General features: G+C 40.0%; 2 protein-coding genes across 4 annotated transcripts in view; both read left to right on the forward strand.

Annotated features, from left to right (window-relative positions):
- The window catches only part of col4a6 (collagen, type IV, alpha 6), a 184,942-nt gene extending 168,917 nt beyond the window's left edge, over positions 1 to 16,025 (forward strand). For 2 of the 3 annotated variants that reach the window (XM_041779395.1, XM_041779398.1), the window contains 24 exons: positions 341 to 412; positions 632 to 739; positions 852 to 1,070; positions 1,289 to 1,447; positions 1,848 to 1,856; positions 5,074 to 5,244; positions 5,342 to 5,485; positions 6,141 to 6,263; positions 6,376 to 6,557; positions 6,633 to 6,696; positions 6,781 to 6,855; positions 7,183 to 7,290; positions 7,792 to 7,899; positions 8,016 to 8,087; positions 8,499 to 8,618; positions 8,703 to 8,819; positions 10,503 to 10,664; positions 10,785 to 10,883; positions 11,007 to 11,156; positions 11,439 to 11,555; positions 11,681 to 11,872; positions 11,965 to 12,136; positions 12,269 to 12,383; positions 12,524 to 16,025. In XM_041779395.1, the coding sequence (XP_041635329.1) occupies positions 341 to 412; positions 632 to 739; positions 852 to 1,070; positions 1,289 to 1,447; positions 1,848 to 1,856; positions 5,074 to 5,244; positions 5,342 to 5,485; positions 6,141 to 6,263; positions 6,376 to 6,557; positions 6,633 to 6,696; positions 6,781 to 6,855; positions 7,183 to 7,290; positions 7,792 to 7,899; positions 8,016 to 8,087; positions 8,499 to 8,618; positions 8,703 to 8,819; positions 10,503 to 10,664; positions 10,785 to 10,883; positions 11,007 to 11,156; positions 11,439 to 11,555; positions 11,681 to 11,872; positions 11,965 to 12,136; positions 12,269 to 12,383; positions 12,524 to 12,784 (3,119 nt within the window). In that variant the 3' untranslated portion in view covers positions 12,785 to 16,025. The remainder of the gene's footprint in view (positions 1 to 340; positions 413 to 631; positions 740 to 851; positions 1,071 to 1,288; positions 1,448 to 1,847; positions 1,857 to 5,073; positions 5,245 to 5,341; positions 5,486 to 6,140; positions 6,264 to 6,375; positions 6,558 to 6,632; positions 6,697 to 6,780; positions 6,856 to 7,182; positions 7,291 to 7,791; positions 7,900 to 8,015; positions 8,088 to 8,498; positions 8,619 to 8,702; positions 8,820 to 10,502; positions 10,665 to 10,784; positions 10,884 to 11,006; positions 11,157 to 11,438; positions 11,556 to 11,680; positions 11,873 to 11,964; positions 12,137 to 12,268; positions 12,384 to 12,523) is intronic. The other variant, XM_041779397.1, reaches the window with a different exon arrangement.
- Positions 16,026 to 17,753: 1,728 nt separating this feature from the next.
- On the forward strand, positions 17,754 to 26,591 carry ankrd46b (ankyrin repeat domain 46b). The gene is made up of 4 exons (XM_041778814.1): positions 17,754 to 17,876; positions 21,261 to 21,603; positions 23,625 to 23,783; positions 25,531 to 26,591. The coding sequence occupies exons 2-4, from the start codon at positions 21,293 to 21,295 to the stop codon at positions 25,745 to 25,747; spliced, it is 687 nt and encodes a 228-aa protein (XP_041634748.1). The 5' UTR covers positions 17,754 to 17,876; positions 21,261 to 21,292; the 3' UTR covers positions 25,748 to 26,591.
- Positions 26,592 to 27,722: the final 1,131 nt, after the last annotated feature.

Genomic DNA, 27,722 nt, shown 5'->3' on the forward strand with positions numbered 1-27,722 from the left:
ACCCAGGCATAGATTTTAACTTTTGGCACTGTAACAACAGGAGGATATCCGGTATATCACAGCCACTCTTTCAGCTAACTATTGGTTAACAAGCTACACCACAGAGATCAATAGTGAAGCTACAATTCAAGCTAGCAAAGCAGAACAACCTGGTGAGCCTCTTGTCTGACAGGAAATGTTTGTAAATAGTGTTTTGGCCAGGTCTCGAAGAATTTTGCAGTAAAACTTTATTGTTAATGAAAGGATCAAGTAGTCAATGCTTTTATTGATTGTTCAATGTTGTAACTGTTTTTCTTAGTATCTTTAGTGTGTTTGCTAACATGTTTATGACTGCTACCAGGCCAAGTGCTGCCTTGCACCATTCCTGGTGAGGATGGAGACCCCGGTGTCCCTGGTATACCGGGACGACCAGGTACAATTCAAACTTTCTACACAGTTATTCATGTCTCTTTCTTACTTACAACCTTTTAAATGTGATGTACCATTTAACACTGGCTGTTGTTCAACTGTGTTTTCATGCTAGAGTATGATATTGAGTGTCTTTCCTCTGTTGCAGCTGACAAAAGAGAAAAATACCTCTAATGATAATCATGTTTAAAAAAAATCAATGCTTACCTTGTGCACCTTCAAGGTTCTAAAGGTCAACCAGGTCAGCCAGGAGGCCCTGGACGTCCAGGGTTCGATGGTGCTAAAGGAGAGAGAGGAGACCCTGGTTTTGGTGGCCAACCTGGACCTCAAGGTAACTTCCATCATCTGAGATATCCATAAGGAGACAGATCAACCAACACTCTTAAAATGAAGCCATGACACCTAGTGAAATGAATGTCACCATTTTGTGTTTCTCCGTGCAGGTTTCCCAGGACCCAGAGGAGATTCCGGAATTCCAGGTACCCCAGGAAGGTCGTTTGAAGGAGGTCGAGGCAAGGATGGAGTTCCTGGGCGTCCTGGAGCCAAGGGCCAGCCTGGAGAGGTGCTAGGAGCCACACCTGGAGCTCCTGGACGGGACGGTTTGCCTGGATTATCAGGAGACAAGGGCCAGCCTGGGACACCTGGAGGACCTGGATTACCTGGTGAGACAGTAGTGCCTCTTTTAGATACAACCTCGATTCCAAAAAATGCTCTGAACTGCTCCTTTAATGCCAAGTAACCTGTTGTCAATTAACCCAAAATGCTGGTTTTTTATTGGTACCACTTACTTTTCCAGCCTTTTTTTTTTTGCCCTGTCTGCCTATCTGGGTCTGTAAGACTCTTGGAACTGGGACTGTACTTGACTTCCTGTCTCTTTCAGGTGGTGACGGTCGCTTTGGTATTCCTGGACAGAAGGGAGAGCGAGGCGGTGATGGTTTTCCAGGTATCCCAGGTCTTCCAGGACCCCCAGGTGAGCCGACCGGTGGTATTACTGGTCCGCCTGGAGCCCGTGGAAACCCAGGACTGAGTGGACCACCAGGTAAGGGAAGGAAATTCAGTAGTGGTCTGTCATTATGACACTACATGGAAAACCAAACCTTTTTTCAAAATTCTAACTCTGTTTAAATTGTCTGAAAAATGATCCCATGGTGTTGATTTATGCTGTTGTCACTCCTCATCCCTTCACTTTTATCCCTGTTCATTTATTCCTCTTATTTCCTCCACAATCCTCCATTTACAAATCAATCCCCACAGTTGCCTGTTTTGTTCTTGTGTTTATGAAACTCTGCATCACCCAAAAGAATGTCTTCTTCTCCTGTTTGTTCTCTGTCCTGTGTTCCTCCTTCCTTTCCTCCCTCCTTCCTACACACCACCACCATTATCTCCATCCGTCCTCTCATCTCTCCATCCTTTTCTTGGTGTTGGGTCATTCGCTATAGGCTGCTCAGGTGAGACAAACTCTTCCCCCGATTCATCCATCCATCCTTTGCTTCCATCTCTTCATCCTTCTGCTATTTATGCATAAGACCAAACGCTTTATCTGCAACGCTCTTCAAAGTGTGTGCGGACTCCTCCTTTTCTCATCTGCACAGCAAGAAATGTCCATCCCCAAAAAAATACACAAATTTTATTCATGATGGCAAAAATATTAAGACAGTTGATTTTAGAAATTCCTGAGTTGATTTAAAATAAATCAAAACATTTATTACGGTGGGTAAAGATGGACATTTTTGCTGCAAGAGATACGGAATAAAAATGTTTCGACTGATGTTTTGTTTTTGCAGATGGTACTAATGTCATGGTTTAATGAACTGGAGCGCAATCTGTACTAGATGAGTTTAGTTTGGGTTAAATGCTCGAGTGATGGCTTGATACGTCAATGTTGTGTCAGTGAACGTAGAAGCCATTTATACACTCTTAAAAAGGACATAATTTTCAACTCATCTCTGCTTTTTCCATCAATAGAAACAAGTTGGACTCCAGATGCTCTGATGTGTTGAAAATCAGTTGTTTTTTAAGAATGTAAAGTAGTGCATAGTATGCCATGCTTTAACTTAGTCTAATTCAGTCTGGAATTGCACTTGACACTTTAAGAGCGGGTATAGTATGATTGCAAATATGGTCTAATGGATATCATACCCTGATTTATAGCCATTTTATTTACTTTATTTACAGCCACATCATTGTAATAATGTGTCTTTAGTAATGTACCCACATAAAGTGCAATTTCAGCTCAAAATAGGCAAAGAAACAATGTAAGGAAACCCTTTGGGGCCACATTGTTGTGCATTTTTTGACAAATTGTGTGAGAGTGATTAAAGCAACAATATGTAACATTTCTACCTTAACCTCTTAAGACTCTGCATGTGCAAATAAGGACATTATGTTTTGGCTTTCCAACAGCAAAGATATATATTACGCTTTTAGATTTTTTGGGGAAAAACGGCCGTAGTGCCTATTGAGTTTAAGTAATTTGCTTGAAATGTTGGGGAAATTTGCAATAGAAAAATTGAGAATTTTCAAGGAAATTTTAGAGAATTTGTTTTGGGTAATATATTTAGAAATTTTCAAGTATTTTCATGGAAATTTTTGGGATATGTTTGTGTATTTTGGAGATTCATATGGCTCTTTTAGGGGGAAATTTACTAGGTTTCATGGGAATTTTGGAAATATATGTTAATGAGCATAGAGCAGTAGTTTCCAAACTTTTCAGCATATGACCCCCAAAATGAAAATGCCAAAAACTGTGGACCCACCATCCCTGGAGCTAAAGCATGATATATTATCAAATTCAAATTTGCATTTTTGAGGATTTTTTTTCCCACATTACTTTCATATTAGCTTGAATCTACCTCAATAGCTATGGTTATATCTTACATTGAAGATATTGATAATTAGTAAATTACTCCACTTTAAATAAGTTTTAAAAATTCAGTTTCTTCAGAAAACATCTCATGACCCTAACCTTGCAAAACAGATGGATACGCCCGTTTCTGTGTTTCTCACTGGTGAATCCATCTTGCAGAGCTCCCGTCTGAACCATTTGGGCCTGGTTAGAAAGTGACAGGACCAATAAGCATCAAGGGGCAGTGGTTTTGGGCACGGCAGAGTCGTGGCGTAAGCCACCAGCGACAAGAGGCGGGTGCAATTGTGGCAGAAGACATAAGCATGGATGCTGCTAAAGCACCAGTTTTATCAGAACTTGATGACACTTCTTTGTTAAAAGAAGAACAAAGAACAGCAGTGAGTTGTTTTCTTTACAAAAATGACAAAAGTCTTGGACTGACATGTCTACAGTCGCCATGGTTCGCTTTATGCAGTTCTCCATGGAGTTTACCCCTAGGTAGCGGCGCACCTCTGTTGCGGCTACATCACGTGTTTTGTTGCTCTGATTGGCCCATAAAGATGTGACAGACAGAATGTTCACCCACAAGTCCCTGCCCTTTCCCAAACACTGTCTATGGGAGGTTTGGCGTGTCAGGTTACCATGACCCCCTTTTGGTGTCCTGACCCTAACCCCTACTTTAGCAACCACTGGAAAAGAGAGATGTCTATATTTTAATTTTTGGGGAATTTGATTTGCATTTTGGGGGGTAATTAGATCAAATTTAAGGAGAATTAAATGGAAATTTTCATGCATTTAAATTGTATTGTGGGGTTTTATTTCTTTGAATGTTCAGGCTTTATGATAAACTTTCACATTTGGAAAATTTAAAAAAAAAAATATTTGGGGTACTTTTCATGAAGTACTTTAAAATTTGTTTAGGAATTTTCACAGATATTTTAGGTTTTTCTTTATAATTTTACAGACTTTGAGTGAATTTTGGGAAAGAAAATTGTTCAAGAAATTAAGAACTTTTAAATCCTTGCGATCCATCATCAAAATTACTAAAAAAATGATTCCACTTTACCTCTCTCAATGACTGACAGCTTTTCTTACTGACTGAAGACCCAAACATTTGCCAAAACATCTGCCCTTAAAGCAACACAATGCTGTATTTTTTGCAGAAACAGGACCTTCTGGAGATTCATGGATTTCATTCAGTACATACTAATTCCTATAATACTAATTACAATAATAGTTTCAAAGTCAAAAGAATAGCACATTAACTCTCAACAGGGAGAATTACATCCATCCCATTTCCACAGAGTGCCCTAGTCACCTGCTTTTAGAACTATGTAACTTTGGCAGCACGCCTTGATTCCTTTCTTGTGACAAATGTGCTAAACTTTACAGCACTAGTTCATACACCGATGTTCAGCTGAAAAGAAACCAGCTATTCCATCCTAGCACTGTTTAATACAATGACTAAAGCTATGGTGCTAGCACAGCACTTAATGTGTTTTATGACTGCACAGTTGCACTCATAGACAGTTGGTAGAAACCAAAGTGGTACATATTGTTGCTTTAACCTTGATATAAATGACATTGATTTGCCTTTGTTTGGTAATTAACCTGGAACTATTAACTCAGAGGTAAGTCAATGTATTTTTTAAGCGAGGTAAGTGTGATGTTTTTAACAAATGACATAGTTTTGTAACAATACAGTTTTTGAGATACAAATTATTGTCTGTATTTCCATTTAAAATGTTGACTATGACCTATATCTGATGAAATCTCTCTTCTTTTGCCTTTCTCGCCTGTCATCGTCCCTCAATCTCCAGGTTTCCCTGGTCGCAAGGGAGACAGAGGAGATCCAGGTTTTCCGGGACCTGCTGGGATGAAGGGAACCCCAGGACTTCCCGGCACCCCTGGAACACCAGGGCCAGTAGGACCCCCAGGTCCCCCAGGACCAGGAACCAGGGAGGGAATCCCCGGCATACCAGGACCTAAGGGTACACTAAAGCTGCTGTCTGTTGTCAGAGATAGAGCACTTGAATTTCCATAAAAAAACACTAAAACTTTTGATTCTTTGTGGCGTCTTTTTTGCAGGTGAGAGGGGTTTCCCAGGACTGATGGGTTTCCCAGGTCTTCCAGGCCGTCCTGGATCTCCAGGGTTTCCCGGAGGAAAAGGAGCTGCTGGAGGCCCTGGACGAGACGGATTCTTGGGTGGCCCAGGATTTCCTGGACTGAAAGGTATTAGGAAAAGCATGAAGACAACTAAGATAATTTAACCCTGGGAATCAATAAAAACAGTGTTGAGATAAACAGGATCTATGAGAAAATATGATCTATTGGGGGTCATAAGTTGTGTCTCAGTTCATGGTAAGCATCCTCTGAAGTACTCATCTTTCCTGACTCGCATGGGCCACTCAGGATCAACTAATTTTGAACAAGTGAGGTCATAAAGTATGCAATAGATGGATCCAGAAGAGGTAGCCTTTGAAATGGGAGTTTCATTCAAAGGTTGTAGTCAATGAATTGAGACATAGCTACTGTGTTTGAATGTTTTCCCATGCAGCACTGCTGGTCTCTGTCCCTAACGCTAGGCGGCAACTGAAAACAATTTGATGCTCTGTAGCTCGGATTGCATACCAAACTGGTCTGGAATGCCTTATTAGGGGCTAGATTGGTTGTGTAGATGCAACACGTACTGGTACGCGTCATAGACTGCCCTTTCAACTGACATTACTTGTGGTGTTCTACTTGCAAACAATAGGCATGGTTAATGTCACTTCATCTTCGCTTGGAGTGATGGGAATTCAGGTTCTTTTCTGTTGTCTGAATAACCCCAAAGTTGTCTTCAGGTACTCAGTGAGCCAGACTTATGCCTCTGTTTTCACTTATGTAGGTGACAGAGGATACCCCGGCCTCCCTGGCCTGCCCTCACCTCCATATAGATCTGAGTTTGTCGAGAAAGGAGCACTTGGGACCCCTGGTGTCAATGGCGTTCCTGGCTTTACAGGACCCAGAGGTGATGCCACTTTCTGTTTCTGTTTTCTAAGTTACAGCTGGGAGACAAAAGGTATGCTCTGATTCTTCCACTATCTTGCACCTCTAACTCCCAACTCATGGTCTGTTTTCAGGCGACAAAGGTCTGCCAGGTCTGCCTGGTCGTCAGGGTCTGCCTGGACTTCCAGGTTTTGCTGAGCAGAGTAAAGGACAGCCAGGACAGCCTGGGTTTCCTGGAAGACCAGGAAGTCCAGGCTTCCCTGGACCAAAGGGAGAAGGTGGAATCATGGGATTCCCTGGCATGACTGGACCAAGGGTAAGAAAGGAAAATACTAAATGTATATGTTCAAAGAGTTCAGACAATGAAATTAACACTTATGGCTTATTTTAGGGTGATGATGGTGCACCTGGTCTTCCTGGAAACCCTGGTGAATTTGGCCGTCCTGGTGGCAAAGGTGAGCATTGAAATAATTTTGCATCAAACCATGTTATTCAGCCTAATTCTATAGCTATATGGACTGACGTGTCCTGTTCTTTAGGTCAACCCGGAGATACTTTTGGTTATCCAGGAGGTCCTGGAGCCAAAGGCCAGCCAGGAGATGCAGGCTACCCAGGTAAGACTTGGTAAAACCAACCATCCATGTTGATTCTGCCTCAAAAGAAGATCAAGGAACGACACCTGTTTGACAAAACAGAAGACTTAATGAATCTCTTTTGACTTTTTATGTTTTGTTTAATCATATTTTTATGTGAACCCCAAAGAAATGTGCACATAAAAACACACTTGTGCCTCTGGAATAACCAAAAGTAATACCTTCAGTTGCCCTACCAAAAGAGAAGATACCGAAAACCAAAATCCCCAACGTGTGTTCATGTCTTCTTGGCCTGCTTATCTTTGAACTCCATCAACCTAACCTCTTGTCCAATTGTCACCCCCTCAGGCGGCCGTGGCAATGATGGCGCTCCCGGTGACAACGGTTTTCCAGGAAGTCCAGGTTTCTCTGCAGCAAAGGGAGCTCCTGGTGAAGGAGGACGACCTGGTATAAACGGTGAGAAGAACAGAAGAATTTAAACAAAATACTTGAATGACCACTTCTTTGGAGTAAATGTAAAATAATTGTTCCCAATGAAAGGGCGAGTGCTCAGTGAGGAATTCTAACTCTCATGTCCTACTGTTAAGTATATATTTAACCACAAGGCCCTCATTCACCACTGCAACTCAAACATTTCCGTCTCCAACAGGCCCTAGCTCTGTAAATGCAAGCTCCAGGTATTGGCATTTCCAAGCAATCTAAATGGCCCCAATAACCCTAACAGGGAATAAATGGGAAGAGAGAGCATCATCAGAATATCAAGTGGGCACCTCCCTTAACAAGGGTTTGTCAAGTTAGCTCCAAAACACCACAAGAAGGCTCGACATATGGTTCTGCCTTCCCAGAACCCCAACCCCCAATTCTTGTTCTCCCATCATTCTACCCATCATTCCTGCATTCCGAACTTCCTTGTGCCGTTATATACCTTCACTCACAGATGTATATCTGCCTCTACAGGCTCTCCTGGATTCCCTGGACCAAAAGGCCAGCAAGGCTTCCCAGGAAGTCGTGGGCCAGATGGGTCTCCTGGACTCCCTGGGGGTCCTGGAGGTCCTGGAGCCAAAGGTGAGGAAAATATTTGTGGTTGATTTTAACTTTTGTTCCCAAATAGGAAGTGGTATCAGAGCAGGAAGTAATATAAGACTACACGCATACCTACTTACTCTGTTGTCTTCTTGCAGGTTTGCCCGGGCCCCCTGGTTTGGATGGACTTAATGGACTTGGTGGACCTAAAGGCCTTCCTGGAACCCCAGGTAAGGACTTAGATACTTACTCTAGAGCTCGATAATGCATTTTATTTTTACAGCTGCCTATTTTTAGGCTTCTCATGGACAGAAGAATGAAACACTATCAAGATTCTCATTTTTCTGTCATGTACTGCTGTAATATCCCTCCTATAGGTGGTTAGTTCTGACTTTGACCTTTACAATATAAAGGGGTAGAGCATTTCAGATTTGGATGACTATAAGGTAGATTATCTGAGCTGTAGACTACCAGCTATTCATTTTGCGAAGAACAGTCAAAGTTACAGAATTAAGTGCAATAATTTGGGCTGATGAAATTGGTTAAAGCAAGTCACAGAAATCAGCTCCTAGATAGTGTTGAACTGCTGTGTATGAATTTTAAAGCTGAACTTCTGTTGATTGTTTTGTTTTTGTTTCCAGGTGGGAGTGCAGGTGGACGCCCAGGTGCTCCAGGTACTCAAGGCCAGAAGGGAGAGAGAGGGGTCTCCTTCCCTGGAGGTCCAGGCTTCCCTGGACCAAAGGGAGAGAGAGGAGATTCAGGTGAGATAGATTTTAATGAAATTAAAATGCTGATTTGACTTAGATATTAGTTTCTAATAATGAATTGCTTTGTTTCTCTTTCAGGTGGTCAGGGACTCCCAGGATTCCCTGGACGACCAGGACTTCCTGGTCCAACTGTGGGGTCGGATGTTCCTGGACCTTTGGGGGACCCCGGTCTTCCTGGACTTGATGGAGAATATGGTAAATACGATCATATTTTCTGTTACTAGAAATTTCTTATACCTTTTCTTTTCTTTCTGCAAACCTATTTTCCTTTATTTTCTGTACTTCTGTTTTTTTCTCTGTTGCTTAATCCATTTTGTTCCCTGCATCCTTCGTTACCTTTCTTTCATTGCCCAATCTAAGACTTGACTGCTTCACCCCTTTCTTTATAATACAGTTTTCCCTCCACTTTCACCAAATGTCCTCTTCTTTCCTTTACTTTGTCTCCTTTGCCATTACTCCCCTTGCCTTCCTTTTCCTGAAGTTCAGTTGAATCTTCCTTGAGTCTATTTTCTTAATAGTTCCTACCACTTCCTTTTCTTTCAATAACACAATTTCCTTTCCTGTTTTCTTCCTTCTGATACCTTTTCTCTCATAGGCTCATTCAACCTTTGCACTTGCAAATGTAATAACTGTCCACAAATGTTATAAACTACAAACATAATGCAGTTCTGCAGTTTTAACCTTATAATTCCACAAACATGACAAATTTACTACTACTAACTACTACTTACTACTAGCATTGGCATGGATGTGATATGTTTGTGGTAAAGTTAAAATGTCAGTCTTTTAAACATTGTAATAATTTCCCACCATATACCAATATGAACTTGAAAACAGATTTTTTTGTGGTCATTGTTTGTTGTAGCTTTAACATCTGCAAGTGGGTTCAAGTCAGCTTAGATTCAAGTCACATTTAAAAATGCAGTCATAGCAACTTTTTGTTCGGCATGCATCAGGAAGTAGTCTTTTCAGTCTAAATACACAGAAAGAGCCATGAATCTAAGCATAGTGGATTTGTCCAAACAGCATTCTGAGGAAATGATGAATAATGCACAGAAATACTGTTCACCCAACCAGTTTTATTGTTTTGTAATACCTTAAAATCCTCGTCCACTCAAATTTGTTTTTCAGTAACAGGAAGTTTTTACCCTATATGTTTAAGATACTGCCTTTTGCTTTAACCGGGAGAGCCTGCACAGTCCATGATTTTTGTTCACATCCAGAAAAAGCTTTTTTTCCAGCTTTCTATGGACTGTACAATTACTTACATTTGGATCAGATGAACCCCTTTGAGGGCTTAATCCATGAGGAACCCTTTGAATTTTGCCAAATTTTCCCAAATTAACATAAATCTTCTCATTTTCTTATTTAAAAATGTTTTTGCTAAGATTCATGGCTCAACTAGTGTTGTAAGACTCAAGAAAAAACTACTTCCTGTATCATGGCGAACAAAAAATTGCCATGACTGTGTTTTTTTTTTTTTTTTTTGGGGGGGGGAGGGTGCGCTTGAACTTACTTGAACCCACTGGCAGTTGTAAAAAAAGCTACACAAACAATGACCACAATTTTTCTTGTTTTGTTCACATTACATTTAAGTGAACTTCAGGTGTAATAGTTATTAAAATTGCAGAAGGCAACTGCCATTACATTTATGGGAAATGTTTAAGGGTTGTGGGATTGTTACATGAAAAGCTGCTGATTTGTGTTATGTTTGTATTTTATTGCATACGTGTGTTGTTGTTGTGTTTGCAGGTGTTTTAATTAATCATCCTTTCTTCTTCTTTCCTCTAAGCCTATTACCTTGTCTTTTTCTTTGACTTTTGTTCCTTGCCATTTCTTTCCCCTCCTTCTAAACCACTTATCTGCTTCCTCATCCAGGTTTCCAAGGCCCTCCAGGTCCTCCAGGGCCTCCTGGTCCAGGCTCTATACAGGGAGACAGAGGAGATGGCGGTCTCCCAGGCTTCCCTGGGTCTCCTGGCAAGAAAGGAGAACCAGGCCTCAATGGAGGCCCTGGGCTCTCTGGCAGTCCAGGTTTTAAAGGTGAAGTGGAGTTCCTTATGGGTTTCAAACTCAAATATGACATGGATCTTATAGGCACCCAGAATTACTGTTTTAACAATAAATGATCAAATAGTGAAAGATTTTTATATCGCACTTCAGGAGAACGAGGTGAAACCGGCTTCAGCGGAGGCCCTGGTCTCAAAGGCTTTTCTGGTGACTCTGGATACTATGGAAACAAAGGAGCAAAGGGACTAAGAGGTATTTAATTATTAATCCATGAATTAACTTCAAGATACAGCTCATTTTTTCCTCTTAAATGTTCATGCTGTGTTTCTTTTCTCCCTACCTCCATCTTTTCTTCTTCCTTGCTTTCGCTTTTAGGGCGTCCCGGTCGCAAAGGCATTCCAGGAATCACGCTGAATGTGCCACCGCCAGAATTCCGGCCCTTCGGAGAAGTGGGCTTCCCCGGTGAAAATGGACTCCCTGGTGGCTCTGGAGATTCCGGTCAGCCAGGACTACCTGGACGCTCAGGTAAAGGGAGAAACATTCAAACTTGTTCACAAGTCTTTGAGGATGTAAACAATCTGGCTCAGTCTTGATTTAGTGGAAGGTTTTGTTTGGACTGTAAGAGCCCCGATATTTACATACGACTAGCCAAGTTGCATTCCAAGTTAGATGTTTATTTGTTTTTTTTTTTATGCTAAGCTAAACTAAGCTAGGTTGACCTGTTTTTGACTTTTAACTGTAAGAGGATTAACACATTTCCCGTAGTATATAGTGTATTAAGCCATTTGTCTTCCACTTATTTTGTAGGACCCAAAGGCCGTCCAGGCTCTGTTGGCAAACTTGGCAGGACTGGATCTCCTGGTCTGCCAGGATTTGTCGGTGACCCTGGACCTCCAGGTTTCCCTGGACCCACTGGAGAACAAGGTCAGAAGTCCATGTGTTTAAATCTTCCCATTCTACATCCTGCACCATCAACATGTTAGCAAGATAACGAAACCGCAACTTTCAATCTTTAAAACCAACAATTTCTGTTGTTCCTTCTTGTTCAGGTCTTCCAGGTAAAGCTGGTCTTCCCGGTTCCCCTGGCAGCGTTGGCCGCAGTTTCAGCATCGGCTACACTCTGGTGAAGCACAGTCAGGACTCCCGGGTGCCCATGTGTCCTCAGGGCATGGCTAAGCTTTGGGATGGGTACAGTCTGCTCTATGTGGAGGGGCAGGAGAAGGCCCACAACCAGGATCTGGGTAGGGAAAGACAAAAACACAAGTCAAGCAATTATAACCTTGAAGCTGCCAAAACAAAGGTATGAGCTTCCTCTCTTGTTTTGTCTCTCCAGGTCAGCCAGGATCATGCCTCCCCAGGTTCAGTACCATCCCCTTCCTCTACTGCTCCCCCAATGAGGTCTGCTACTATGCCAGTCGCAATGACAAATCCTATTGGCTCTCCACAACTGCTCCAATTCCCATGATGCCTGTGGCTGAGGAGCAGATACGCCCTTACATCAGCAGGTACTGTCTTCAGCTTTGTCTTGGTGTACTAATAGGTATGGGGTCAAGTATCGTAAGCCATACTTGGCGGGTTCTCTTATGAATAACCATACTGTTCTTGAGTACAGGTGCATTAAAAAGCTTTCCTTGCAGGTGTTCTGTATGTGAGGCTCCATCTCAGGCTGTGGCGGTCCACAGTCAGGACTTGACCATCCCCAACTGTCCCCCCGGCTGGAGAAGTCTCTGGATTGGATACTCTTTCCTCATGGTACTCTAAATTAAGAAGCACCCAGTTTGTGATACCCTTATATGTACTCGTCTTAAAAGTTAAACGTGTTGAGCTAGAAGACTTACATGATTGCTTTCCAGCAGAGCCAACAGTTCATGTCTATCAAATCTCTTCTGCAGCACACAGCAGCTGGTGCAGAAGGCGGTGGTCAGTCCCTGGTGTCCCCAGGCTCCTGCCTTGAGGATTTCCGTGCCACACCATTCATCGAGTGCAACGGAGCCAAAGGAACCTGCCACTACTTCGCCAACAAGTACAGCTTCTGGCTCACCACTGTAGACCCCGGCCTGGAGTTTGTCTATTCGCCAGCACAGGAGACCCTGAAGGGAGGTCAGGAGCGCTCCAAAGTCAGCCGATGCCAAGTCTGCAGCAAGATTTTGTAGTAGGAGGAGGGAAACATCAGGAGGTGATGAAAACACCTTCAACAAGACAAGAAAGGTGGCGTTGATTTATAAGGAAATCCATAAAAAAAGAACATATGACTGACTGAAAATGAGCCCCTCTCCTGCTTCACTGATGTACCAGAAATCAGTTTTTGATCCGCTTTAGGAATGAATGGCTTGTTTATTATACAAAAAGAAGAGCTGGAGGGAGAAAATGAAAGAAGAGAAGGGCTGCAGAGTGAACGCTCTTCTCTAGATTATCACTGACAATGGTGCTATTGTTTATGTTCTATGTTTATTTTGTGTCTGTTTTCTCGTTACGGTTTTTGGCGAGAATCATTCTCGGCTACCTCGGAGAGTGCCACCCCCTTTGGAAAGCACTGCACCGCTTACACACCAGAGCTGGACGTCTGCTTCAGATAAGTCAGTTCAGAAAGTAAAGTTATTTGGAAAGGCTGAATAAATACATAAACTATATGTAGCTCATATGACTTTACCCAGCCATCTATGCATTGAAGCCCTAAAAAAGCCCATTTGTTCCTTTGGAGACCTGGAGACAAAGGAGTCCATATTTTTGTGAGTTTAGAGCTGGAAAGGGTTATTACAAGCAAAATAATCAGCTAATGTCCAAGCTATATAGCCCATTCTTTTATGTTTACAGTGGGTAAAGGGACGAAAAAAAGGAACTTTCAGAATTCCTTATAATGGTAGTAAAATGAATGCTAATTTTGACTAGCTAAAAGTCCTTAATAAAACTACAATAAACAAAGAAAACGCTCAAGTTTAGCAGTGAGTTACAAAACCCTTAGTCAGTAGCTAACGCTAGCATGAGTAGGGTTAGCAAGGCCTATGCAAAATTCCTTTAAACAATGATTTTAAACAGAATACTAAGTTTGGCTAGCTTAAAAGCTATTCATAAAAATTGCAAGTACAGAAAGAAAATGCTAAGTTACAGTTTGTTTCATGGACTGAGTAACCAACTCTTTTTCATTAGCTCACACTAGCACATCAGTAGGGTTAGCAAGGCCCATTCAAAATACCAGGAACAATATTTCAAAGAATGCTAATTTTGGCTAGATAAAAAACATTGATTAAACTCTGAAAGAAAGAAAACCCTCAGACTAAGCATCTGCTTTTGAGGTCATTTAGAAAACTCTTTGTCATTAGCCAATGCTAGTATCAGTAGGGTTTGCATGCGAGGCCTGTTTTGACGTCCTTGTAAGAAAGATATTAAACTGAATGCAAGTTATGACTAGCTTAAAGCTACTTGTTAACCTGAAAGTAAAGAAAGAAAATGTCAAGGTCATTAGTTGTTTTCTAGACTGAGTATCCAACACTTTTAATTAGCTAACACTAGCATAAGTGTTAACAAAAGCAGCGTTAGCAAAAGCCTCTTTGAGTGAATATAATGCTACTTTCAGCTAGCTAAAAAGTCATAAATAAAGGGGAGTAAATAAAGAAAATGCTTAAGTTTAGAAGTATGTTTTTTGGAGTGCGTTACAATGGATTCTGGCTGGTGCTAGCCCAGGAAGGATTTCACAAAGCCCATTCTTATTTTACAGTAGCAGTGATATAAAAGAAAATGCCAGACAAAAAAAAACCCTAGAATAATGAACAGTTGACTTCCAAGTGTATTGTAGTGAAAACTAAAACAGAGACATGCTTTACCAGTTAGCCATGGTGGCTACTTGCCAGTCTAAACTATGACATTTTGTTAACTGAGAAGGCTATAACCTAGAAATTGGGACATATTCAGCTAATTTTTACTTATAGAAAATCAATCTAAAGCACTTTGGATTTGTGTCACTTGTCAGACCAGGAGGCTAAGTCACCTTTTTTATGGTCTGTGATTTTAATCCAAAGTCTTGATGGTGGAGAATGACGTCTCCTTTTTGTGGCTGGCCTATCTGAAGTAGATTTCTATCAGAGCTGGTTCAAAAACACAATTTTTGTGAAACAGCCGCCAAAAAATCTGCTTTTTTTGTATTTTCAGCTTACTACAACCACTTAAACTGTAACAATGACTATACTTGTTTAGGCTTTGTACATGTTAAATCACCAGTGCAGTCATTACCATGCATGTTTCATATGATCTCTGTAAATTATGGTGCTACAATACCCTGACAGTTGACTTGAAAGGCAATATTTACAGTAAGTTCTGCATAAAATGCATGCATAAGAATGGCTGAGCAATAAATCTCCTCATAAACATTACAGTCAAACTTTTGCAGCATCAAACTGTATTATTACACAACCTGACTGAGGCCACTCATTCATATAGATATTGCACTGATGTAACCTCAGATTGGTTCTATCAATAAATAGTAATAATTAATGTCAAATTAAAGGGTAAACCCATTCACAGTTCCACCTCTGCTGACTTAATTTGTATGTAGTGACCAAAATAGTGTCTTATTTTTTCAAAATCACAATAAAAAAACTCGCTTTCATTCAGTTTTAAACCAAGCACACTCTCTCTGTTAGGTTGTTAATTTTTGCTGTATATAGATAGCGCTTACGGGATTTCCCAGCAGCGTATGCTAGAGAAAAAGTCTGCCATTTGTTTTATTTTCTTTTTTTCTGACTATGTGTCTTTTCTCTGTCGCTGGATATAAAAGGAGGAAGAGTTTGCTCATTCTACATCAGAACTGATCACTTTTTACATAGCTGGTTTTAAATGGAGTTAATTGGTTGAACTTTAACCTCCTTTTTGATAATCCTTGTGCAGTGAAAGCTACTGGGTGACTTGTAACCACTAAGACCACTTTGTTGAGCACATAGCTCTGTTTCTCTGCTGGTAGCCCTGATTTTGTGTCTCATTTTACTTATTTTGTTTTTTATTTTATTTCCCCTTCTTTCTTTGTCTTCCTTTGTCTTTTTGTAATCTAGATTGTAATTATTTTACTTAAGTCACGATACTATCCCCTGGTTTTATTTACTGCAATGGGAGGGAATGGGAAGATAATGATGTGTACATTAAATATTATTGGGTACAATGCCTTTAGGACAATGTTTTTATATGGAAAATATATTCTATTGCTGATGGTTTTACAGATAGAATAACAGGATGAATGTCCATTTGGTCTTATCGCATATTTCATGCAGTGACAAGAGCCTGGAGTTGAGTTTTTGACATAAAAGAAATTCAGTTTTCCTCAAAGAGGATCCATAACAAAAGAAAGAAAGATGTCATAAGATGTTGGATACTGTTACATGTATTTTTATGCTCACACACTTTGAAATAAAGTCTCTAAACTAAGCAAGTGTCTAATTCAGATTCTTTACACTGACATTGTTGGTGTTAACTGAGAATAATGAAAGTGTTTAGCTTCTAAGCATGATTGCTTTCTTATTTTTTGGCATATTTGTCTCACTTGAATGTTTCAGATCATTCAATCATTTAAATATTAGACAAAGATAACCTGAGAAAATACAAAATGTAGGTTTTAATTGATAATCTTATCTATCAAGGAAATCAAGTCTTTAGATGTTGTTCTGGGTTCTTTTGTGACCTGGACTAGTCATGGATGCGCTCTTGGAGTCATTTTGGTGGGGTGGTCCCTCCTGGGAAGGTTCACCACTGTCCCAAGTTTTCCCCATTTGTGGGTAATGACCCTCACTGTGGTTCACTGGAGTCCCAGAGCCTTAGAAATGGCTTTGTCACTCTTTCCACACTGATAGATGTCAATGAAGTTGTTTTTCATCCTTTCTTGAATTTCTTTAGATGGTGGCACGAAGTGTTGCTTTTTGGGATCGTGTAGCCTACTTCACTTTGTCAGGCAGGCTCTATTCGAGGGATTTCTGTATTCAACAATGAATGAAGTCTTCATTTAAAAAAACTGCATTTTATCACAATCTTTTTTGATGATCTGAAACAGTTGGGTGTGATATGTATGAAATAAAAGAAAACAGGAAGGGGGAAAACACTTTTCCCCCAGATAAACGTTAAAGCAGTGATACTCAACGCGTGGCTCTGGAGCCACATGTGGCTCTTTTGTGATGATTTGCGGCTCTTTTATGTCTTACTTTGAGATAGATTCCCATTTTTGCCACTTCTTTTTGCCACTTTTATCATACTTTTTGCAATTTTTGGCCCCTTTTAATTTTTTCCCTTTCTTGCCACTTTTCGCCCATTTAAACTGCATTTTGCAATTAAATGCCACCTATTTCCCATTTTGCCACTCTTTGATACGTTTTGCCCATTTTCCCACATTTTTTCTGATTTTCACTCTTTTCTTGCCATGGTTCTTGTCATTTTTAACCCATTTTTGCCACCTGTAGCTCTTTTTTTTTTTTTACCTCATCTCAACCATTTTGGCAACTTTCTGCCCATTTTTGACACTTTCACTCTGCTTTTTTGCATTATTTTGCCCCTTTTTGACTATTCTTGCAACTTCTCGCCCATTTAAGCTGCCTTTTGCTGTTCAATTCCACTTATTTCTCAATTTTTCACCTTTCTTTCTGATTTTGGCCCATTTGAGTCACTTTTTACTTATTTTTTGTCTCGTTTTTGCCACTTTTGGACCATTTTTGCTACCTGAAACTCATTTTTTGACACTTCTCACCCATTTTTGGCAACTTTCTGCCCATTTTTGCCACTTTTCCTTCAGTGTTTTTCCACTTTTTGCCGATTTTCCCACCTTTTCTACTGATTTTTGCCCATTTTTCCCACCTTTTTTCAAATTTTTGCAACTTTGACAAATTTTTTGCCACCTTGAACTTATTTTTTGGTCACTTCTCACCCATTTTTGCCATATTCTCCCCCTTTTTCACCACTTTTTTTCCAGTATTTTCTGCTTTTTGACCACTTTTGCAACCTTTAACTAAGTTTAAACTGCCACTTTTCACCACTCAGATTGTGGCTCCTGCAAATGTATTTTTTAACAATTTGGCTCTGGTTGAGCAGGGTTGAGTATCACTAACAAACTCAAAGGAAGTCGTTTGAATTGTCAGTAGATGGCGACAGATTCCTAAATATTACAACAGCCAACCGACGAAGAAGACGCATCAAAACAACAACACTGCTAGCACCCTTAGCTCAGAAGGAAAGCGACTGTTACTGTTTTTCTTCTGATTTTGGACCCTTAAACAGGTGAGCAGTATAACAAGCAACCAACCAAGCATCTAAAATGTGATTATGTATCATGTGCATGTGTCTACGTCGGTCAATTTATGTATTAAATTTAATAGGTTTTGTGAAACGCTAGCTTGAGGGCTAACTATGCTCCGCTAGCCTGTTAGCTTAAGCAGCATCAGCATCACTTCCAAACGTTTTCAGTCTTGATTATTTGAAGAAATCGATGCGTGCAAAACTGAATAAAAATTCTTCATAAAGGCCATTTATTGAGTTGTAGTTAAACGTGAGTGTCTTGTGTTCACTGTAAAGTGGTAATGGGTCCATGTAACGGTGTAGCTAAACGTATCTAGCTGACAGACACGCTAAACTCCTATTTTCCAATCTAAAACAGTTATTTATGCAACACTAATGTGGTCAAACAGTGATTTATTAAGGCTGTTTTATAACTAGGTGAAGGAATTAATGATCTTCTAGCTTGATTTTGCACTACTTTTAGGCCCAGAGGTTGCAATAAACATTGGCTGTGTCCGAAACCACACACTCATTCCCTACTCCCTACTCCCTATATCCTCTATAGTGGACTTTATAGTGGACTCAACTGCAAAACACAAAAATGATTTCGGACACTACTCCGGCCGCGGGCAGTGACGTCATCGCCGTCTCACAATTAAAACGTTTAGCAACAACGGCTCGTACATTTCCATGACAACGGCTGAGGATCGAAATTTACGGTAGAATTCCACTGAAAACTGACACTGAACGAAACGTATTTTCATAAAAAATAAATGTGCTAGTAGGTAAAAACGTTTGCGTCTTGAATGGCAAAATTATATACATTTTTGTGTGTATTATCACTTATTTTTGCATAAAGATGAAGGCCTCATGTCTTGTAATTCGTGTCTTGTAAAATCATAGGGGGAAATAGTTACTCCGTTTTGAATCCTTAACATGTTTTTGGTATTCAAAGCTCTTTTGGTATCACAACAGCTAAAGTAAAAATCCTAAGATCTCAAAATTACACAATTTCCTGCTTTTGCTATCAATAAAGGCAGGGCAATACCTGGAAGATTTCTGAATTGCAAAAATATGTTGTTGTTTTTCACTGGCAGCTTTCAGAAAGATTAGAAATATGTCTTAAACACTTTTTGATACCACTTATCATTAAAGTAATAATAGGGACTGTATCTCATGGCACCATATAGTATTGAAGTATTTGCTTTTTTTGTTAGGAACATGAAGTGTCTCTTGTGCAAAGAGTTTTGGGTTGGGCAGATCTGAGAGAGGAGCCATGAAGTAGACAGTCAAGTAGCTTTATGTTTGGGACTTCATTCAAACTATTCAGTGTTTACAATGCTTCTTGAGTGTGTTCCCTAGCCCAGTGGTTTTCAAACTTTTTTCACCCAAGGCACACCCAAGGTTAAGCCAAAATCCATATTTATATCACTACAAAATAGACTAATTTATCAGTCAAGGTGGCCCATAAGGGGGGATAAAGGGGAGAGGTTTCTGGGGCCCAGCCAACTGGGGGTGGCTAAAGGTGGCTGAAACGTGGCAAAAATTGTTTAAAAGTGATGGGAAAAAAACATGGCAAATTGTGCAACAAGTGGCAAGACAAAGTCAAAAATGGGTAAGAAATGGCATAAGGGGCCAAAAAATGGGTTTAAAGTGGCAAAAACATGTTGAAAGTGTCAAAAAGGTGGTAAAATGGGTTTAAAGTGTCCGTAAAGGGTTCAAATGTTATAAAAAGGTGGTAAAAAAGGGTTTAAAGTGATGAAAAAATTGGCAAAACATGTCCAATTGAAAGCAAAAGTAGGCAAAAACTGACAGAAAGGTAGCAAAAATCGGTTAAATGTAGTAAAAAGTTCAAATAAAGTTGCCAAAATGGGTCAAAAGTATTTGAAAAAGTTGCAAAATTTCAAAAAGCAGCAAAAATCTTTTAACTTGTCATAATAAGTGGCAAAATGGGTAAAAAAATGGTTGACTTGGTTAAAAGTAGGATGAAATAATAATTTCAACACCAGTTCCAACTCAGTAATAGCTTGCCAAATGAGGTAACTATTAGCTAGGATGCTAGCACCAATGCTACTGATCCAACACATACACTGATTTTATATCTGCCAATACCAATATGATGGCAATGATTTTGTGCCTCCCTGTACAATATGTCTGCTGAAACCATGGCTGGTTAAAATTAAGGCTGGGCAATTAATCAGAAATTAGTTGAAATCACAATATGGCCTGCTGCAATTTTCACATAAGGTGCAATATTTCTTTAACTTGAAATTTCTGTCAAATACCAGTTTAAACTTTTTGCAGCAGCAGAGTAGTTATGCATTACAGATCATGCAATCACCCATAGGCAATTTTTTTAGAATAGTCTACAAAAATCCCACTTTTCTGTATGTTTTTCTTATTAAATATGAGAATGACATGAAAATTATAACTCCCTTCAATACTTCAATTCTTATCAAATTTGCAATACGAGTCAAATCATTTTTTAAAAATTGATCAGCTCTCGTGTTATCTAACATTGTGTTTGTTATAATATGGATTGATTTATTGACTGTGTCTGTTGGGGGGAAAAAAACATAATGTAAGGAACTTAAGAAATCACATTACAATTGCAATACACAACTAAATCACAACTAGATTATTTTCCCAAATTATTCAGTCCTAATTAAAATACAATAGTGAATGAGAACAAAGAGCTTCAGGTCAGGCGTAAGAGCATGTGCCCCAACGTGGTTGCCCTGGGGGCCTGGTCTGACCCACAGGGCCCCCAGTATGCTGTGAGCTGGATCAGGTTTGAGAAGGTGTGCCAGGTGCCCATGAACACCTGATGCGCTCATTGACAGGTCTTAGCACTGATATCAAGGCAGCCACTCAGCTCACAAACACCAGTGTGATGTCCATTGGCATGCTGGAGCGGTTATAGGTGTATCCACCCATACTAGTCTTGCCAGAGCCGGGGGGCCTCACATCAGAAAGGCTGCAACGACCATCCCAAGCCAAGCAAGCCCCCTCAACATCACAGGATGCAAGAGTCATCATGAAGAAAAGTTCCAGGCGCCAACTCAGCCTCAGATAAACAGTTGACAACACCTTAGCACCGCCATCAACGTTCAACCTACCTGATCAGTGTTTGCTGTGCTGGGATTTCCTCTTTGTCTGGCAACAAAGGTCCCTGGGACTTTGTCCCGCCACCTTCATGTTACACGCAGCTGGTCCAACAGGTCTTTTATGTGGACACAGACAGACATTAGGTGGAGAAGAAACTATATGTAACAGAAGTCAAAGGTTCTGATAACACTTTTTCAATTTAACAACCACAAAGAAAAACTTAATGCCAATAATTTACATTAAATGTATTAACAGACATATGCCCTGTCTTCATTGCAGGTACGCTGGAATTTTCTGATACCCACTCGGACATGTCCTATGTCTTCATTAACGACTCATCGCAGACCAACGTGCCTCTGCTGCAGGCCTGCATAGATGGAGACCTGCCGTTTGCCAAGAGGCTCCTGGAGACCGGATGTGACCCCAACATACGGGACAACAGGGGCCGCACTGGTCTGCATCTAGCCGCTGCTAGAGGGAATGTGGATATATGTCGCCTGTTGCACAAGTTCGGGGCCGATCTGCTAGCGACGGATTATCAAGGAAACACGGCGCTGCATCTGTGTGGTCATGTGGATACTATACAGTTCCTGGTGTCCAATGGACTCAAGATTGATATCTGGTAATTATAAGCTTCAAGTCATGCTTCTAGAAATACATTTATCTCGCCTTTCCATACTCAGCCTCATATTTCACTATTTTTTATTTTTATCCATTTGTAAAGTTGTTATCTTTCATGTATTTTCTGAGTGTTTGGAATGGTTTCCTTCATATGTTTTCTTTGCACTGTACATGAGTGTTTCGTTTGTATATGTATTAGGAAGATGGTTTTTACACTGGAAAATCTATCTAATATAATATTTATTTGTCTATTTCAGCGGTTTTCAAAGTGTGAGCTGGGCCTCCTCTGGGGGGCGCCACAGAACTTCAGGAGAGGCACGGAACCATAAACCAGACAAAAAAATAGTGATTTGCTTTGCTAACTTCTGCTGTGCATAGAGCAAAATGATTAGAATAGTTACTTTAAGGCAGTGATATTCAACGTGTGATTATTAGTGGCTCTTTGATGTCTTCATTTTAGATGTTATTCCCCAGAAAACGTTAAAAAGGGAAAAATTTTTGCCCCTTTATACAATTTTTTGACACTTTTCATTCATTTAAGCATCCTTTTGTCATTAAATACCACTTTTTTCCTACGTTTTGCCCATTTTTGCCACTTTTTTCCAATTTTTGCCCTTTTTCACCATTTTTTTTATTTTTGCCATTTTTCACCAATTGAAGCATCCTTTTGTCATTAAATACCACTTTTTTCCACGTTTTGCCGAATTTTGCCACTTCTTTTTGCCACTTTTTTCAATTTTTGCAATTTTTTAACCTTTTTTTGCCACATTTTGTCCATTTAAGCATCCTTTTGTCACTAAATACCAGGGGTTTTTTTTACTTTTTGCCCATTTTTGCCACTTCTTTCCAATTTTTGCCCTTTGTCACTGTTTCCTTTGCCATTTTTTGCCCATTTAAGCATCCTTTTGTCATTAAATACCACTTTTTTCCTACTTTTCCTACTTTTTGCCCATTTTTGCCACTTCTTTTTGCCACTTTTTTCAATTTTTGCAATTTTTTAACCTTTTTTTGCCACATTTTGTCCATTTAAGCATCCTTTTGTCACTAAATACCAGGGTTTTTTTTTTTACTTTTTGCCCATTTTTGCCACTTCTTTCCAATTTTTGCCCTTTTTCACTGTTTCCTTTGCTATTTTTTGCCCATTTAAGCATCCTTTTGTCATTAAATACCACTTTTTTCCTACTTTTTGCCCATTTTTGCCACTCTTGACTGCTTATTTTTTTTCCACCTGTTACTCATTTTTTGTCACTTCTCACCCATCTTTTTTTCACTTTTTATCCCCATTTTTTCCCTTTTTTCCCCATTTTTTTGCTGCTTCTTGACCATTTTGCCATCTTTAACTTATTTTTATTGCTACTTTAGGCTGTTTTTGCCACTTTTCACCACTTAGATTGTGGCTCTTGTAAAGGTATTTTTTTCAACGGTTTGGCTCTTTGGTTGAGTAACACTGCTTTAAGGATAATCAGAGCAGAATAATCAGTTAGTATTGGCAATAAATTCATTACTGAAACCAAATAACTGATTACCTGTTAAAGATGTTTAAGAACATTTGCAAACCAAAATATCAAAGATATAAAAATGTTAAAAATATTTAAAATTAGACATAAATGTTTGAAAATATGGTTAAGTTCTTTTTAAATCTAAATCTGTGGGTGGGGGTCCACCGAATGAATAATTTTCTCTTAGAGGAGGCTCACTCTCACACACTTTGAAAACCCCTGGTCTATTTGATAGACTGCATTTTGTAGTGGTGCCGTAAGTGTGTTGCATTAGTTGCCTGCCATAAGAGGTGCAATGCTATGTTGCTTTGTCATCGTCAAGTGCATTGTCACATATTTCAACATACTCAGCCTTTAAATGAGCACCTATTGTCAGCAGCTTTTTAAATGGGACCTGTCTTTTGTGTCTTCAATTTCATTTTAAATGTTGTTCTTTCCTCTTAAGTAGTTACAACCCCTGATATTTCCTCTGTCATTCCGTAATCCTGACAGCTCTGTGTGTTTGTGTTGTCTCATGTTACAGTAACCACAATGGATCGACCCCGCTGGTACTGGCAAAGAGACGCGGCGTCAACAAGGACGCCATTCGTCTGCTGGAAGGACTGGAGGAGCAGGAAGTGAAAGGCTTCAACAGAGGAGCGCACTCCAAGCTGGAGACCATGCAGATGGCCGACAGTGAGAGGTGAGAATGCGTAGCACTTAAAAAGACTGCAGCAAGGAGATGAAAGTGTTGATAATGGTGATTTATGATGGACTAGTGAGCTTAATTTGAGGATAAATTCTATCAATCCAGACTTTTCAAGTCTAGCCACAAATTCTCTGTTGGATTGAGGACTGGGTTTGGACGGGTCACTCCAGAACATTCATCTTGTTATCTTTAAACCGTTTCTGTGTAGCTTTCGCTGTATGCTTCGCCTCATTGTCTTGCTGGAAAATAAGGTCGTTTTCACACCTGATAGTCCGGGGGACTCGGTCTGTTTTGGAACGGAAATTGCAACATTGTTGCACTGTCCTATGGTGTGGTTCACACTGGTTTTAGTCAAAGGGACCAAACCCTCTGAACACCTACAACCTCTGCCCGTTAGGGGCGCTGTCGTCACAAACAAACGGTGACCAAGAAGAGAAGAAGGCGTAGAAGAAGACAAAATCGGAAATCCATCTCCTTCCGCCGGTCTTTTATTCCACATAAACAATGAAAAAACACTGAATTATGCCATCTTGCGGTTTCTGCTTTTGCATTGGGGCATTACAAGCAGCCAGCGAGGTGGTGAGCTGTCCAGCATGTCGTTCTTTAAATGATACAAATAAATCCGCACCGACTACGACGTGTTGCTATGGCTACACAGATGCCAAGCAAGGCACCGCCATGTTTTTAAGTGTATTAAATCACTTGTAAATCCGCATGTCATTACACTTTATGCCACTTACTGCCTTTGGTTCACAAGTTGGTCCGCTTTGCTTTCACACCTCAAACGAGCCACACCAGGGTTTGTTTGGAGGCAGACCGAGACCCCCTGTTTTCAAGCAGACCAGAATCCGCTTGTTTGGTCCGCACAAGAGTTCGTGTGAGCTTTCAAACCACTCCAAACGGACCGGACTATCCAGGAAAAAGGACCAGAGTTTGTTTAAAGCTGACCAAACAGCTCTCTTGTGAATGCGCCCTAAATCTTTGTCCTTTACAAGCCTTTAAGGGCTGGCTGCTGAGAAGCATCCCCACAGCATGATGCTGCCACCACTCACAGTGGGGATGGTGTGTTCGTGGTCATCAGACCAAAGAACTTCCTTCCACTTGATCATGGGGTCTCCCACATGCCTTTTGGTGAACTCTAGTCCAGATTTAATCTGCGTTTTCTTCAACAGTGGCTTTCTCTTTGCCACACTAAAGCTTTGACTGGTGAAGAACCCGGCCACCAGTTATTGTCTGCAGTCTCTCCCAGCTTGTAACTCCTTCAGAGTGGTCATAGGTGTTTTGGTGGCCTCTCTCACTAGTCTCCTTCTTGCACGCTCACTCAGTTTGACAGGACTGGCTCATCTAGGTAGATTTGAGCCTTGGAAATGTTTCTGACTTACACTTTTCGGTAACCGTTTCTCTGAGTTGCTTGGAGTGTTCTTGTGTCTTCATGGTGCAATGGTAGCCAGGAATACTGATTAACCAGTGAGTGGACGTTCCAGACACAGGTGTCTTTAAACAAATATAAAATTTAAGATTATTTTCAACTGTATTATATGTGTTACAGGTCACATTGTAGGTGGAAAATAGTCTTTGCCTGGGGCCTCCCAATTGCTAGAACAGCCCCTGTGATTGTTGTATGGAAACATTTTCAGAGCTCATCTACAGAAGCAGAATTATGGGATTTTTAATCAATCACAGTAACTCTTAAAAGAAGGGAAGAAGTTGACCGTTTTCTTTTTTTTTTTGTCTGTCTCAGTGCGATGGAGAGCCACTCCTTACTCAACCCAAACCTCCAGAGCAGCGAGGGCGTCCTGTCCAGCTTCAGGACCACCTGGCAGGAGTTCGTGGAGGACCTTGGCTTCTGGAGGGTCCTTCTCCTGTTGGTGGTCATCGCCCTGCTGTCTCTGGGCATCGCGTACTACGTCAGCGGGGTCCTGCCTTTCTCCACCAGCCAGCTGGAGCTCGTGCACTGAGGGAGAGTGGCGAGGATAAAGCAAGCATTAACAAGTGAACTTCTGCTTTCAGCTGTTCATACAGACATCAACATTTTTGCCCAGTTCTTGTTCTTTTCTTTGTCATCCAGACAGGAAAATGTGTCGTTGGTGAAAATGTAAAAGGAGAACAAAAGTCAGTTTCTAAATTAGATAAAACATTTTAAAAGGCATTAATCTTCTGTAACATATCCCATTAAGAATGATAAACACATAAAGCTGCTCTAATGTCAGTGGGAGAATATAACGCTAATGTTTTGTTAAATGCCTCCTTTATTTTCTGTTACATGCTGTGTATTGCCAATGTTTTGTATCTTTAAATTTCTTTTAAGTCTTGTTATTTATCAGACATGTTCTGTATTAATTTTCCTGCGTATTGTTATATTATGTTGAACAAAAATCTGCTTTTCTTGTGTAATGAATCTCTTATTCCGACTGGAAACAGAGTTGTCATGTTGGCTGAAAGTTGGCTCTCACTTTGTATCGTCTGTTTGGAAAAGCACCTCGACTGTGTGCCTTTTTTAGAGAGAAACACACAGCAGCTCATCAAGACATTCCCGCCAGAAGCATGAAGCTTTACTGCGTAGAAATCTACCCTGTAGTTGTAAGCATCGCATACTGTCGGCACAGTGAACTGTAGGATTACGGCGGCAGATTATAACTCTTTTTGTTGTTTATTTTATCTTTATGTCCTTGTAAACCATTAAGTTTGTATTTGTTGTAGGTTTTCCACTGTTGATTTTCTCTGTACATTAACACATTTGAAGTAAATCTTAATTTAATGTGGAAAATGAATAAAATTGTGTGTATCTATGAGTCAGATTAACACGAGGACTACCTTTTATTGTCAGATTTTCCTTGTTCTCATATTTTAAATAACTATCAGAGTAAAATGCTTTTCTGGTAATCCACTTAAGTTCATTAGATGCCTCTCTGACATTCATAGTTGTGTTTTTTTCCACTTCTGCTTAAACACAAGTTAGTCAAACCACAAGGTGGAAGAGGAGGATGGGCCTTAATACAGGGACTAATAGATTGGCATCAGCTTTGTTCCTACATTTCCTCTTAGCTGAGCAGTGATGTATTATTTCTGTACATTTTTCCAGCTCTTTAGAGCTGTCATTCTTTGGACTTGAAAACAATCCTTCCCATGAATGAAGCTGACAGTGTACAAACATTATAACAGCCTTTGGCGCCATAGCGACCTCAGCCATTAAGTATATCCTCCTGAGACCTGAGCTTTAGTTTTGGAAGCATTTAAGTTTCTCCCATTTATTTGGGATAAGTAGGATAGATGGTCTTCGAGCAGGAATTTCTTGGAAATTTTTTCTTTCCAAAATCCACTCAAATTCCCCCAAAATTCAAGGAAATTGCCAAAAATTTTGCTTGAAATTCTCAAACATATTTACAAAGGTAACCCATAAAAAGTACCCTTAAGTTTCTCTGAAAAGTCCCCAAATGTTTCAGTGAAACTTTATCATAAGGTCTTTTTTTAACAGTGAAAATGTAAAAAAAAAAAAAAAGGAATTCCTAAAAAAAAAAAAAAAAAATTTGAAAGTAAATACCTGAAAAATTCCACAGAAAACCCGTAAAAATTTATAAAATCTTTCTCCAGATATTCATGAAAAAGACAAAACATCTAAACATTCAAACAAATCCTTTAAAATGTCCATGGGAATTGTTCAGCATTCTAAGGAACACTCCTCACCTCCAAATTCCCATTCAAATTCCTAAAAAAAATTCAAATTAATTTCCGTGATTTCTATAAAATAGGCCTGAAAATTTCCAAACAAATTTTCCCATATTCCCATGAATACGCCAAAATAAAAATTCAGTGCAGATTTCCCCAAAATTTTCAAAATCATCGCTCAAAAATGTTAAGACATTGATATTGAATTTCCGTGAGAATACTTGAAAATTTCCAAGCAAATACCTTGAAATATCCAAATGGCATACT

The sequence above is a fragment of the Cheilinus undulatus genome, linkage group 22 (genome assembly GCF_018320785.1).
Source record: "Cheilinus undulatus linkage group 22, ASM1832078v1, whole genome shotgun sequence".
In the NCBI taxonomy this organism is placed as follows: domain Eukaryota; kingdom Metazoa; phylum Chordata; class Actinopteri; order Labriformes; family Labridae; genus Cheilinus; species Cheilinus undulatus.

Bases quoted from the DNA above. Each gene is read 5' to 3' on its own strand.
- ankrd46b (XM_041778814.1), top strand. From the start codon at position 21,293: ATGTCCTATGTCTTCATTAACGACTCATCGCAGACCAACGTGCCTCTG. The intron at 21,604-23,624 runs GTAATTATAAGC...CTCATGTTACAG, and splicing joins GGACTCAAGATTGATATCTG to TAACCACAATGGATCGACCC. The intron at 23,784-25,530 runs GTGAGAATGCGT...TGTCTGTCTCAG, and splicing joins CAGATGGCCGACAGTGAGAG to TGCGATGGAGAGCCACTCCT.